The sequence below is a fragment of the Caretta caretta genome, chromosome 2 (genome assembly GCF_965140235.1).
Source record: "Caretta caretta isolate rCarCar2 chromosome 2, rCarCar1.hap1, whole genome shotgun sequence".
Lineage (NCBI taxonomy): Eukaryota > Metazoa > Chordata > Testudines > Cheloniidae > Caretta > Caretta caretta.
The window spans coordinates 213,507,342-213,522,990 of record NC_134207.1 but is presented as its reverse complement, the minus strand read 5'-3'; the positions used below and the strand labels follow the sequence as shown (position 1 = coordinate 213,522,990).

General features: G+C 39.7%; 1 protein-coding gene across 2 annotated transcripts in view; it reads right to left on the bottom strand.

Annotated features, from left to right (window-relative positions):
- Positions 1-15,649, bottom strand: part of SNX13 (sorting nexin 13) — a 167,960-nt gene that overhangs the window by 18,539 nt on the left and 133,772 nt on the right. The window contains exons 19-21 of one of the 2 annotated variants that reach the window (XM_048838325.2): positions 10,416-10,523; positions 8,557-8,667; positions 6,391-6,552 (exon numbers count right to left, since the gene is read on the bottom strand). In XM_048838325.2, the coding sequence (XP_048694282.1) occupies positions 6,391-6,552; positions 8,557-8,667; positions 10,416-10,523 (381 nt within the window). The remainder of the gene's footprint in view (positions 1-6,390; positions 6,553-8,556; positions 8,668-10,415; positions 10,524-15,649) is intronic. The other variant, XM_075125821.1, reaches the window with a different exon arrangement.

Here is a 15,649-nt window from a genome sequence, read left to right as displayed (position 1 = left end):
ACACGATCACTCATCTGTTCCTGCTGGGGCAGCTTGAGCACGCCACTGCTGTGCACTACTGCGTGTAGATATGAAGGGTGGAGCTGGCCCCAACTTCCCTCAATTCCTTCTTGTCAGAAAAGCTCCCAAGCAAAGGGATAGGAAGGCAGGTCATATAATGGCCACATGCAACACATCTCGAAGCACAACCGGTAAGTAACAGTTTTTTCTTGAGTGATTGCATATGTGCATTCCACTCTTACTGACTCAGAAGCCATGAAAGGGATGGGATTGGAGCCTATCTGAACAAAGACTGAAGGACAACTCACCAAAATCTAGCATTATTTCTAGGTTGTTGAGTGATAGCATAATGGGAAGCAAATGTGCACCAAAGACCAAATATCTAGGATAGGAACTTTGCCCAGGAAGGTCACAGAAGTTGCTTATGATCTTGTCAAATGTGTTGTCACACTGATTGGCGGGATAACATTATCCAAACTGAAGCACAAGCAAATACATGAGAGTATCCAAGATTCTCTCTCTGAGAAGGAACTGGGAGCTGTGTCACACTGTCTTTGACTGCCAAGAAGAGCTGAGAAGGCTGATGGAACTGCTTGGACCTGACAAGCCAGATATCCAGAGTATGCAGCAGCCTTTCCTGATCTTTATTCAAGATAGTTTGGGAATGAATGAAGATAGGTAAATCACCTTGTTGATATGGAAGTTAGATACCATTTCCAAGACAAATTTTGCATGAGGATACAGGTAAACTTTGTCTTTAAAGAAAACAGTATAATGCAGAGCAGACATCAGGGTCTGCAGCTCACTTACCTTTCTAGCAGAAGCAATGGCCACCAGAAATGCCACTTTCATTGAAAGATGCAGTAAACCGATAGATAAAGGCTCAAAAGGAGGACCCATAAGCTTTGACTATACCAAGGTTAGGTCTCATAGAAGAACAGATCTTGTTCCTGAGGGTACAATCTTTCCAGGCCTTTCAAAAATCTTATTGATATTTTAATTAGAAAAGACAGACTGTTATCCACCTGAGGATGGAAGGCCGAGATAGTTTCATCAAGATCCACTTAGCAGCTTATGGCCAACTCCTGCAGTTTCAGGTACAAAAGACAGTCCAAGTATGCTGGATTGAAGAATGTAATCAGCAAAACTCCAGACTAATGAGACCAGATAGAGAAATGCTTTCACTTAGAGAAGGAAGTAAACCTAGTAGATAGTTTTCGGTATTCAACAGCACATCTAGAAGCTCTTTTGAACACGACTCCTTCCCAGCTCTAACCATAGAGCATCCATGCCATTAAATGGAGTGCCTTCAGGTTTGGGTGGAGCAGGCAACCAGGCAAAGCATACATCAGATAAGAGGGAAGGACCCCTCATGGATCAGTAACTCATTAAAAAATAGGAAATAAAGGGTAGAAATAAACGGTCAGTTGTTACAATGGACAGATAAATACCAGGATCTGTACTGGGACCTGTGCTGTTCAACGTATTCATAAATGATCTGGAAAAGGGGATAAATAGTGAAGTGGCAAAGTTTGCAGATGATACTAAATTACACAAGATAAGTACAAAGCTGACTGTGAAGATCTCACAGAAGTGGGTGACTGGGCAACAAAATGACAGATGAAATTCAATGTTGATAAGTGCAAAATAATGCACATTGGAAAACAATCTCAACTATACATACCAAATGATAGGATCTAAATTAGCTGCTACCACTCAAGAAAGATCTTGAAGTCATTGTGGATAGTTCTCTAAAAACATCCGCTCAATGTGCACAGGCAGTCAAAAAAAGCTAACAGAATGTTAGAAACCGCTAGGAAAGGGACAGATAAAAAGCGAAAATATCATAATGCCATTACATAAATCCATTGTACACCCACACCTTGAATACTGTGTGAAGTTCTGGTTGCCACATCTCATAAAAGATGCATTAAAATTGAAAAAGGTACAGAGAAGGGAAACAAAAATTATTAGGGGCACATAACAGTTTCCATATGAGGAGAGATTAAAAAGACTGGACAACAAGAAAGCATCCATTAGGGAACCCAGACTGTGACTTTTCGGGGACCAAAACTGTGGACATTTCCTATTGCACCTCATTGCAAACAGAGTTGCTTGGGAATCCCCCAGAGCTGGAAAATGGACCTGGCTACATCTGGATGAAGAGACCACTCCTAGTGACTCAAAAATGACCTGCTTAGGTGATCTGACAGCTCTATCTGCATCCCGGGAAGGTAAGAGGCTTTGAGATCAATTGTGTTGGTAATACAGGAATCCCATAGATAACTGTGTCATAGCAGAACTGGGACGAGTGGGCCCCTCCTCATCTGTTGAGACAGAACATTGACTGTGTGTGGTTTGTAAGAGCGAGCAGGTTTTTTTCCCTTGATATGAGTTAGAAAAACCTGGCACGGCAGATGGCTAGCTCTCAACTCTGACATCTACATGAAGAATCATGTCCTTTGTGGACCATAACCCCTATGACTGAAGGGAATCCAGATGAGCCCCCCAGTTCAGGAAAGACATATCCATTACTAACATTAGCGATGGTTGAGGACAAATGGAACTCCTATGCAAATTTGACAGGGTTTGTCCACCAGTCCAGGCAATAAAATGTGAGAGGGCACTCTGAGCAGTGTTCAAATGGTGAAGGCTCAGCAAAAATACTGAGGCCAGCCAATCTTGTAGAATCCTGAAACACAATCTGACATACCAGACCACATACTTGCAAGAGACCATATGTTCCACAAACCTCATACAATTCTGTGCAGTTGTAAGGATAAACCTTAAAATCTAAAATGATGGATCAAATTGTCGGATGCCTTGACTCTGGAAAGAAACTCTGGCTTGGATACAATCCAGTACTGCTCCTATAAATTCTATCCTCTGAATTGGTGAGAAGATAGACTTTTCTGAGTTAATCAACAGACCCAGTGACTTGAAAGTTGACTGAATGAGAGATACACTAAAGAGTATCTGAACTGTGGAATGGTGCCTCACAAACTAGTCTTCCAGGTAGGGACAGACATGTACTCCTAATCTTGTCAGAAAGGCAGCTACCATTGCCATACATTTTGTAATAACCCGGGAAGCTGCCCATGGGCCAAAGGACAACACTGCAAACTGGTAACGAGATTAATTTATTAAGAACCTGAGATACTTCCTGTGGCCTTGACAAATCATCACATGGAAATAGGGGTCCTTTAAGTCAAGGGCAACATACAAATCTCCAGGATCCAGGGAGAGAATAATGGAAGCCAGCATGACCATGCAAAACTTTATCTATTTTAGATATCTGCTTGCTTTGATGCAGGAGGAAGAAAGGAGGAAGTTTGCCAGAGTGTCTTGATGGGTTCGTTTATTTGTGGTGCCACCCAAGATGGAACAGCAGAGGCCAGAATAGCAGGTTTTGAGAAGATTCCCTAACCTCTTCTACCTGAATGTCCAAGGCCGATGTCTCCTGTAATCATCAGAAGGGGCAAAGACACCCCCAAGGAAACTGCTTCATTTGGACCAGATGAAGCTAGCACAGGTTGAGGTAGATGAGCCTCCTCTGTTAGTTGTCCCACCGAATGCTCCTGAACATCATCTTCCTGCTTGGGATCAGGAGGAGCTCAACAATCTGACTCTCAACTTCTAGCCCAGGGAAACTGAATGCCACTGATGAGGTGAGGATCTGGAAATGGGAAAACCTTCATGGATTGCAGAAGGGCCACTGAATAGACGCTGAAGCCAATGTCATGCAGCCCACGCATGCAGGCCAACACTAGACACAGGGTCTCACAATTATCCCAGGAGATAAGATCTAGGAAGGGAGTGACAAGAGACACTGCAGCTGGGAAACATAGGAGGCAACCCCAAGTTAAAAGAAGAATTGCCTTCTCCTGACTATGGAGGAGCCATTCCAGTCAGTGCCAGGGACTGAGAGTCCTGGGAAGAGCAAAGAGAAGCCATCAATGCTGGCTTCTTCCTCAACAGTACTGGAGGGCAGAGCTCCAGGACCCAGGAGGTTGACTCAGTACTGGGCCCTCCACTGGTTCCAAGTGGTTTACCAGTACTGGAGGAATGATCTCCTGCACCGCTGGGGACACTGGCACCAATAAGCTTAGCAAGTCCCTGGCATGGACAGTACCAGGAATGTCTCTGACTGGTGTGCAAGAGATTTAGATGGTGCCACAACCATGAAGGTACCTCTTCGGGCCTCAGACTTGACAGTGCCTGCCTCTGTGCAGGAGTCAACGGGTCGACTTAGCTGATGAATAAGTGGAGGAGTGCTTCGATTATGACTGCATTCTACTCACTTTGTCCCCTTTCCTGGCAGACTCTGGGGCTGAAGAGCTGCCTCTCCCAGCAGCGTCTTTGAAAGACTTCTGTTTCTTCCTGGACACAGTGATTCAGTCTGTATCAAAGGCACACATCTCTCAGATGCTGATGTACTTGGTACCCTCTCTGACCAAGAAGGTTCTGAAGGTGGTTTCAGAATGGCTTCCATCAAAAGAAACTTCAGCCTGGCTTCTCCATCTTCCTTGGTCTGAGGCTTGAAGTCCTTTCATTGATCCCTAATATGTGACTCATCCAAGCATTTCAAGCAACTAGAGTGTGGGTCACTCACAGGCATGGACTTCGAGCATGCCAGGCAAGATACTTCCAAAGGCATTCTTTGGTACTGCTAATGGAACTCCAAATGTGGGAAAAACTAAGACTAAAACTAACTCAAACACTAACTGACCCTAATAACTACACAAATATATAACTACATATATGAAAAAAAACATGCTGAGAGCACTTGCTAAAGCAAGACCAACAGATTCCAACATTAGTCACGGGTGATAAGAATGAAAGTGGGGGTGTGAATCATCTGTGCCCTTTATATCTACACACAGCAGTGTGAGGCAGCACAAGGAGCTCAAGCTGCACTGACAGGTACTAGTGAGGGAAAGTTTTCCATCAACTGTGATTTGGGATGCACACACACCAAGAGTGGAATGCTCACGTGCAATCAGTCAAAGAAGGAAGCAGAGTTCCCACTCCCTACTTACAACCTTAGATACCTGGTACACTAGGGGTGGGTAAGATCAGGAAAGAAGTTCAAATTATCCAAAGATATAAGTTAGTCAAGGAGAAGAAAGAGAGCCCTGACAGGACCAATGCCAGCAAGCAGGCAATTAAATCACTGTTGAGTTTTCCCACTTCTAGTGCAGGACCAGATGAGTAGAATACTTCCCTCTATTCCTACCCTTTCAGTTGTCAAGGCAGCCCCTCTAAGGAAGAAAAATAAATTGCATGCCCGATGGGAGATTTGGTCAAGAGTGGGTGGTGTACAGAAGACCACCACAGCTTCTTCTTCCCTCCCAGTAACACCATAGACTTGGTGGGGAAGAGAGCGGAGCCAGCAGCTTAGGTGACACCGGCAGGAAGCCATCATAAAACCTGGCAGCAGAAGCAGGAAACCCAGCACTAGACTTAGCTCCTTATCAATGCTCCCTTGTCTGCTTTCAATGTCTGTGGAGCTTAGGATTTCTTCACCTCTTTCCTGATGCTCAGTTGCCAGATGCAGGGGAGAAAAATGCACAGGATTGCCTATTGCCCTGTAGATTTTCTGTATGAAGTACTAGCACCTTCCTGCCTCCTCTCTTCAAACAGCAAGTGTTGCTTCCTTGCTGAGGGACTTCATTAGCAATTTCAGCAGGGAGGGGAGTGGGGAAGGGTCTTCCTAGAAATATCAACTTCCTAGAAACATCAAGGAAGCAAGAAAGAGTAAATCAGGGCCATCTAAAAATTGGTTTGGGTCATAAAAGCACTGTTATTTACCAAAAAGAAAAGGAGTACTTGTGACACCTTAGAGACTAATAAATTGGTTAGTCTCTAAGGTGCCACAAGTACTCCTTTTCTTTTTGCGAATACAGACTAACACGGCTGTTCCTCTGAAACCTGTTATTTACCGTAAACCTTATTTCGAAGAGAGTGTCAGTAAAAAACGGGATGCCAGTTGTGCTTTGGGTCTACTCCTTTTTCAGATTTTGCGGAGTTGTTGGCCTAAATAAATCTGTAATATGTAATTTTTTGCACAATATTTCCATCAATTTGAAATATGATGCCTTTTAATTTTACCTAATGCCTTCTTTTTTTTTTTGTAGTTTAAAAGTAACTAGGTGTCTGTTTTATCTTCTCTATATCATTAATTACCTTGTATATTGCTTTCTTTTGGAACTCCAATTACTCTTCAACTTTCCAAAGTAAACAGAACCCTTGCATAATAGTCGTTTCGCTATTCTTAGCCTTTTATATTCAATAGGGTGTTTAACATTTGTTTTTAGATAAGGGGACCCAAACCTGAATGTCATCTCCTGTTAGACTCTACTATATATTACCTCACCAATACATTCTTACCTTGAAAAATGATTGCTTTATGTCTTGTCCCAATCTTTCTGACATTTTGCCCATGTTGTCTGACATTTTGGTCATCCCCTCTGCCAGGCTGTCAGGCAGGGACTTGACTGCATTTGAAACATTTCTCATGGAGTTACGCAGTGGATTTACAAATGTGTCCATCTGAAGGGGAAAACATTTACCACGATTGCATATCCTACGGAGGACACTAGTACAACCATCAAGTAAGAAAAAAGTCACACTGTTCTAGAGAATAAACCGATATATAGTACAACTCTTACTTTGAATATAAAAATTCAATTGATACACGCACTAGATTAAGTATTTTTACTTCAGTATTTTCACTCAGATATATTGGAAACACTATCTAATGTGGACAAAAATTAATTGGCTATCAACGCTTAAAATTTTGGAACAATGTGTTAAACACAGAATAAGGAATTTCACCAGCTGAAATCAGACATCAGACATGTTTTACTAAAAGGTCTTCAAGGTTCTGCCCCAAGACTTATTAGTTAAAATGAATTCTGCATTTATTTTTTACAATCATGTATATTTGAAATGTTTGGGAAATCTATACGCAGTTGTTTGATATCTTTGTATCATATTATCTTAATATATGGACAAGTTTCCCCATGTGCATATCAAAACTATACTTTAAGCAACATTTCTATGTATTGCGATAAAGTGCTGAAGTTTGTTTCCCACTGAGTTCAGAGAAACATTTTAGCTTCAGTCTAATCTATATTAGTTTCCATTTCCTCACATTCCCATTCTAACTGCCTACACCTATCAAATCCTCATTTATTGCTCCTTCTTCAGTCTCAGCTTCATGCCTTCATTCATAGCACTCCCTTATGCTTTGAAGCGTTTTCAATTTTTTGCCCACTAATTGTCCTTTCTCTCCTCCGAACTCACTTCTTCCAGAAGCGCTACCTCCCTAGTTCTCATCTCATCTCCAACCTGACTCACTGTCCCATATCTTGTCTAAATAGCATCATGGTGATTTGTTAAGTCTAACATGTTCAGCATTAGGCGCACACATTTAAATTATTTTTAGTAAAATATTTCATGGAGACTAATTATGAGTGTTCTGATATTTTCAATGCACACTATTTCTTAAGAACAGTGCAAGTAACAAAAGCACACTACCTAGTGTAATAGTCTACAAAAGGAAAAGATAAGGTTATGAAAGATCCAATACATTTGGAAAGCAGAACACTAAATCTTTATTCTTTTGTGGACATTACATAAAGCTAGATAAATTCAGAATGATGTTTTACAGTCAACTCTACGGACGTAAATTTTTAAAGAATGCAGTTTAAATAACTGAAAAGTAACTTTTTGAATAGTTTAAGATGTTGGACATGCAGGTCACTGGAAATCTGGCAATGATGAGGACCTAATTTGCAAAAGCAGCTGCCCATGCAAAATGGGCAATTGTAAACACAAGTATCTATTTGCAGAGACTCCAATTTCACAAACACAACTGAGTTTTTTCCCCCATTATTCTGATGCTGAATTCAGCTGTCTCATTTCTAAGTGACTCACTGAGGAGACTAGTCTCTAAACTTTTTGACTCAACAGGGAACAGTTGTCTGAGAATTTTTTTTTGTGCAGGCTTAACGGTGGACACATGACTTTGGTGCTTATCTCCATGTATTCTCTGCTGGCTGAATGTGAAACAGCATTAACAGCAGCCTTAGAAGGTAAACACATTACATATTTTGGGCTGGAGAGCGGAAGTCATGATAGCAGCAGCCATGTGTTCAGTTGGAGGTGGGTAGGAGATTGGGAAAGGAACGGGAGAACAGGAATCTTTGATGGGAAGTTAACTTGTCAACAATAGAATTAAAAAGCCTTCTGTAGCATATTCAACACCCACTCATTTCTTGGAAATCTGGTTTCCTTGACTTACAAATAAACACATTTTAAAAATGGCTAAGTTCTTAATTCTATACTGGTCTTATTTCCTGATATATTATTGTCGCTTTCTGACAACACACATTACAAATACAATGCAAATTCAAAAATTGCTTGCACATGAAATAAAACACTATGGTTTATAACTGTCTGCAGTCAGTTACTGATATGTTCAATTCATTTAATAAGTTATGGCACCAAACGCATCACTAAAATCTGCTAAATATTAAATGCCATTCTTACCTTTCGAGCAAAATCTCCTTTTCCTTTGCTGTAAGCTTTATTCTCCAGAAAGTCATACACACAATGGGCTAAAGCTGGGGAAGCTTTAATCATTTCAGGATTTAACAACAACTAAGAAAGAAAAGATTAATTGTAAACTTTCAGCTTCTTCCAAAATACAATACCATATTTAGAAAAAAGTCATATCACTTCCTTTCATATGATAAAGATTTTTAATACTGTATGCAGTGACTAAATTTACATATTTGTACAAAGAAGTGTCAGTTTTGAATGTATTTTCTTCATTCTCTCTCTAAACATTACTTCAAGATGAGTATTGTTACAGAGAGGGAAATAAGCATTGCATAATTAATTTTTTTTTTTAAGAAGGATCTATTAGTTCCACTCTATTTGTAAAATGCATCTTTTTTGGCTATCTTGAAACTAGAGTCTAAAATCAGTAGTTGCACTGTAATCAACACTTGGGAAAAATATTGAAATAAAATAAGGTACCATACATATTACAAATGCAGGTTGTTAGACAATCTAAATAGCTGTTAGATTTCATAGCATTTTGTTTACTCTCACTCCCTCTTAGAATTTTACTTAGGCCTGGTCTACATTAACACTATAAGTTGACCCAAGGCACACTAGTTAAGTTACGTAACTAATGTAACTTAAGTCGACGTACCTTAGATCAACTTACAGTGGTGTCCACATTACACTATGTCGATGGGAGACGCTCTCCTGATGACAAAGCTTCCACCTCTCATTGTGATGCATTATAGACATTGACGGGAGAGAGCTTTCCCATCGACTTAGCGTCTCTTCACCAGATCCGCTAAATCGACGTTGCTGCTTCAACAGCAGCAGCACCGATTTATCGTGCCAGTAAAGACGTGCCCGCTGAAACAAAAAAATTTCTCAGACAACCGTTCCCTGTTGAGTCAAAAAGTTTAGAGACCAGTCTCCTCAGTGAGTCACTTAGAAATGAGACAACTGAATTCAGCATCAGAATAATGGAAGAAAAGAGTGGTTAAACACTTTTTTAAAAAAATGACCAAAAGACAGGAATATTGTTTCAGTCAAGTGAGCACAATTACCAGGACTATATCTTCGCTGCAGCTGGAAGTATGATTTGCAGCCCTATGTAGACTTACCTATGCTATATTAAAGCTAGCTAGCTCACTAAAAATAGCAGCGAGGATAGGGTGGCGTGGACTTCCGTGCAGGCAGCACAAGCAAGTATATACCCAGAGGAGTCAGGCAGGCTTGTGCAGCTTGCATTACCATGTCCTCACTGCTATTTTTAGCAAAACAGGTAAAATAAAGGTAGCATGGGTATATCTACACAAGCTACAAATCACACCCCCAACTGCAGTGTAGATGTAGACTAAGTTTGAAAGTTGACCTGGGAGTGGGGAAAATGAAGAAGGATGCTGAGCTAACAGGAGGGGAAACTTTAACAGCTAGAATAAAGTTTTACTGTTCTATTTATGGTATAAGAGGAGGGATACTCTTCCTTAAGCAATAAACCACTTTCAGTCATTAGGATAAACTACTTCAGTTAATCCAACTCGAAACTGGGTTATTAACACCTTATAAAACTGAGCATCTGCATCCCCCACTTATACTTCAATTATTTAAGTTCTGGTCACTGAAACACAAATGATCAGAGTTAAATTTAGCATTTACCTTCAGCTGTGACATTTACAACATACTTGTGTTGTTCCAAATCATGGTATTTTATTAAGACAATCTCATGGTGACTGAATTAACATTTAGTGGAATTTACTGAATACCTGATGGAGAACTATTAGTTCAGGCAGACAGCCATAACTATGAAGGAAAATTTGAAACTAGACTAGTCAAGAACTTACCTGCAAATATGCATTTAAATCTTTTTTCCTCTTCTCTAAAAATTCTCTGTCCATGTTGTTAAATGTCTTTTTACCAGGAAGCTTCAATATACTTGCTAGGTTTTCAAACTAGGAAAACAAACAAACAAAAAAGGAGGTTAAAAATATTTTTTATTGTGATTTTAAAAAAAAAAAATAGATTGGAAGGCCAGAAGGATCCATTATATCATCTATTCTGAACTCCTGCATAACGTGTCAACTTGATGCAACCACTTATTTTTAAATTAGAACTGTACAAAATATTCACATAGAATATTGCACATTGGGAGCATCTGCAAACCCCTTCAAAACGTCCTCCTGCCTCCTCTCCAAGTCAGCCAGCTTGCTGCCATTCTCCACAAGTCCTCAGAGGCCTTGCTTACCACTGTAGTCTTCTGGGGAAGTGGCCTCCTTCCTACTACTGCTGCTTCCATTCTTTAATTGTCTGGACCTATGCCAAGATCTTTTGGGATGTCACATGGCTGACTGCATACTGTATCTTTGGGGGAGCAACACCAGTTAGAAAAGTGAAACACCCCCAGACCTGAAAGTGACCACTGTCACATTAAACGCAGAGCAAGATAGGCACATCACAGCACACTTGCAAAGGAATCCACAGTTTCTCTAGCATTCATATGCTAGGCAATCAAGTCTCAAATTCTTGGCATCTGAATTCTGGGAATCAGAGTTACCCTTAGTTATCGCACTAAACCTCAGAGGCCATTATATGCCCTTGGGCTTAGGGTAGCAGCACATATTGGAGAGGCTAAAGTGCTTTTCTGTCCCACTGCTTTATATGGAGGAGGGGTTTTTTAGACCCTCCAGAGAGACCTTGTATTTTAGGGAGATAGTGTCTTCCCATGGCAATACCCTAGAATATTTAAGGTTGTAAAAATAGAACCTGAAGACTCAGACAGTGCTCTTCATGCTCAGCAAGCCCAGATTTTCTACTAGAAACATCTAAGAGACTGGTAGGAACCTGTGTCTTCTGAAGGGGTAAGTGGAATTTAGTTAAGAACCACCTGTGGGAGTGAGGGAACGACTGTTCTCAGGATGTGTGAAGTCCAATCAAACAGGGGAGGGTTGGTTCATTTCCAGTTCCTGCAGTGTGAACTCCAGGGTTGAGTCTGTGAAGACCACCAAACCCTGCAAGGTTTCCACAGCTCTAAATTAATTACAATGTGTAGGAAGAGCTGTGTAGAACCATTTTCCCTTTTGGCTTTAAGTCTAGTTCACTCTAAAAATGCGCGTCACATAGGAAGACTACTAGAGAGACAGACACAAAATATCCTGTTAAAACTATACTAATCAGAAGCCCTAGAAGTGGAAGATAGACTATCAAGCATGGTTAGTTGGTTTCAATGGCATGTCTCAGAATTCATTAAAATACTAACTTCTAGAAACTGGAAGCAACCCTATAGTATTTTCAAGATGCAACACCAAGGTCAGAAAACAAAAAATGCTAACAGAAGGTCAACCTAAAAAAAAGCACTAAAAAGTAAATATCTATACTATCTTATAGTCCGACAAACTGTTTTAAAATAATATCAGAGCTTTAAGCACTTTTTTATAACAAAGACATCTTTATAAATTTGTATCTCATGTACAGCAACTTTCCAATTCACAACTTCTTTACATTTCAAACAGACACAAACTATCATCACAAAAAAAGTTAATTACACAGCTAAAGCAAAGTTCAAGGTCACGATCAAGTGCTGAGTTTCTGCAATCCTACAAAAGGTAGTGCTAATCTTTAGTTTCTACATCCCTATTGGTCGAAGATGATATTCTTATTAATGCACCCAGAGAAGCTGGTTTCAGTAGCAGAAGAACTTTGAGCTCCCACTTCCTGTCTTACACAGCCACCCACTACAAATCTTCTGCCCCTTGCTTCTAGGGTGGGTTGCTCAGTCTGAAACCAATGCCACAAGCCAGCTTTGTGAAAGTTGAAGAAAAATAAGAGTTACCAACCCTCCTTTATGAAGGCTCAAATACTTATGACTCATTTCTGGGCTCTTATTTATAATAAAATATTGGGCCTAATTCAAAGCTACCACAGGGAAGTGTAAAGTACCCCTTCCCTGAATCAGCTAAAACCATTGCACTACAGAGGAGACTAACTGTCTCAGGATAATTAAAGCTTTACTTCTTCCTCACTATTAAACCCCAGCTCTGGATGTTATTTATTTTTAGAGAGTCTCTATTAATAATGTGATGGTTCTTCCTGCTAGCTAAAAATTAAATATAAAAAGGCAAAAACCACAGGACTAGGTTTCCTGCATGTACAAGCTGTGCTTGTGAATCAGGGTGTAGGTGGGCTGTAAGTCACTAGCTATGGATCCTTGATCTAGCATTGGCAGCCCCTGCACAAGTGAGAACACCTGAGGGGCTGCTTTAGCTTATGCCACTGTTGCAAAGTCCTTTAAGAACCTTACACTAGTGTAAGAGGATAGATGTAATAGAACTCTCGTTCAAACACCACTGTCGCATACTCCCATATTGAAGAGCACAGGAGATACATCAACATCATGGGTACTAACAAGTTACTTACCACACAACGGCATCTAAAATATCTCTTTTTCTCCAAATGGCTAGAATAGCAAATCTCACTGTGTGGTAATACATGGTAGTGTTGCTTTTTAAATCTGTAGATTCAAGATTTTAGATCTTGCAAACACCAAAAGATAATGCATTATTTATAAAAGGTTAAAAAGTGGATTCAAAAGAAAGGCCACAGTATGCAAATATTTATAGTTTACACAATTGGAAGATATGCAGGCTAATGAAATACTCTGTGAAAGAGCAAGATTTGTTAGCTAACTTTAATACACAATAACGTTGAACTGAGGTTTACAGCCTGTTCTGTACACACTTCCATAATTACATTTTATAGGTATTTATCTGCAGCTTCAAGAAACTCAATAAAGAATTTGTAAGTGTCAATATTGTTGCTTTAAACTGTAGCACAAACTATGGTGATCGATCTAGAACCTAAGGCAAAACCCACTGAAGTGAATGGAAAGGCTACCACTGACTTCCACAGGGCTTTTAATCTGTGTGTCTATATGTACAAACTACACTTTTCTAGAATACATTTTATCAGCATGGGGCCAACAACAACTACACATCTTTACCCACTGATGTAAGAGACCTAACACAGCTGTTTCACCTTCATGGATTTCAGGGTGTGATATGTCTTTTTTTTTTTTTTAAATAGATATTAATCCTGCAGAGAGGAAGGAGTGCAGAATTGATATACTGAAATATATTATTCTATATCCCCTGCTAGTCAGAGTTGTCCAACTCTGATAATAGTTTTTATAATCTAAAAAAATATTTAATGTGCATATACAAATTATTAAATATAAATGGTATGTGTACAGTATATGTATGTGTATATTAGGGATGTAAATAGCATGTAAAAAAAGTAACTCTGTAACCTATTAAAATTATATCGATTAAACATTTAACCAGGGAACTACAGGTGAGGGAGGCTGCTGCAGCATCCCCATGTTTTACGTGGAGTCCCAGCAGCTGGGACCCCAAGCATGTGGGGCCGGCAGCCGAGTTTAATCGTTAACTGAAACCGATAAGCATCGAGCTTATCGGTTGATATATGCTTACTTTTCAAGAAGTTGGCCATTTCCATTTAAAAATGTTATTTTGACCCTATAAGAACATGGTCACAGATAACTCTCAGAGTATTCAAACCTATTTACACTTCTATTACCAAAAAATAGAGTAAACATATGTTACAGAGCAACAGTTTAGAGTAGTTAAAGGATTTATATAGTCAATAATCTCAACCGCTACTAAGATGTGGTTCAAAAGCATTTGACTCCTTTAAAAGTATTGTGTTGTTAACACTTATTCATGTGAACAGGTTCTACTTTGTACCAGCTGGTGAATTACAAGTCTGCATTTTTCTCTTTTATTTTATGGGGGTTAAGAGTATGAGAATACAGGCAAAGCAATAAAAGGCAGATTGTCTAATAGTATATAGAACTGCCAACAGCTGTCCCCTTCCTAGACCTCACAGATCCTTAGCATTTCACTTAAAAACCTAAATGGCCCATTTCCCAAGCTCAGTTTTTATTTCTTAAGCTCTGTGACAAATACAACAAATGAACTAAAGAACTGTTCCACACCGACTACACTTCTACTGTGAACATTACTTAACTTTCCATAGAAAAATTAAAACAGGTCAACCAAATCTTTCTGAAGATAAATTTTTTTTCATTATTCTTTTGGTGGTTAATTCTAAACATACCTATAAAAAGCTTCTCTTTACTTGACCAAATACAAAGGCTTCAATCACTAATATACAAAAACCTATTTTATTTTTAAAAATATGCAAGTATAAGGCTCAGTGCAAATCTTTCTTCATATTAATCATGAGAAAATGCAGTTATATATTACACAAGAGCACATCAATTCAAATAACTGAAATTCATTATCTAATACAATTTTCAACAGTTTTCAATAGTCCTACTTGATGAACACTTGTTTTGCCTGACAAGCTAGGGAAATGGTGTTCATGCTATAGAATAAGTTTTGCAATATGCTACCAACATATTGGGGGGGGCATGGATCAGCGTTCATGTTGCGCTCCCAATCAGTACCCAGCCCAGGCCGGGGAAGCTAATGGTCTAACCAGCGGACCAAATTCGATGATAAATCCTGGTCACATACATTAAAAAGGAGAACCAGCATATATTGAGGACTGTGATCAATTGCTTTCCCTGTCTACTGAAAGCAGGACAAGAATTAATGGGATTAATCTGCAGCAAGAGAGATTCTGGTTATATATTAGGAAAATCTTTCTACGGTAAGGGTAGTTAAGCTCTGGAAGAGGCTTCCAAGGGAGGCTGTGGAATCCCCATGACTGGAAGTTTTTAAGAACCGGTTGGGCAGACACCTATCAGAGACAGTATAGGTTTCTTGGTCCTGTCTTAGCTTAGGGGGCTAGACTAGGGGACTGCTTAAAGTCCTTTCCAGCCCTAAAATTCTACGATTTTATGATATGGTAAGAGGAGAGTTGAAAGCAAGGTGGACTGTGGATTTAATATGCAAATTCCTTCATTTGTGTTCTTTGTTCGTACAGCATCTGGTACATTGGGTCTAGGGCTCCTATGCCCTACAGTAATCCAAATAATATAATCATCCTAAACTGACCTGTGTAAATCCTAACACAGCATATACACTTTACCAAAACC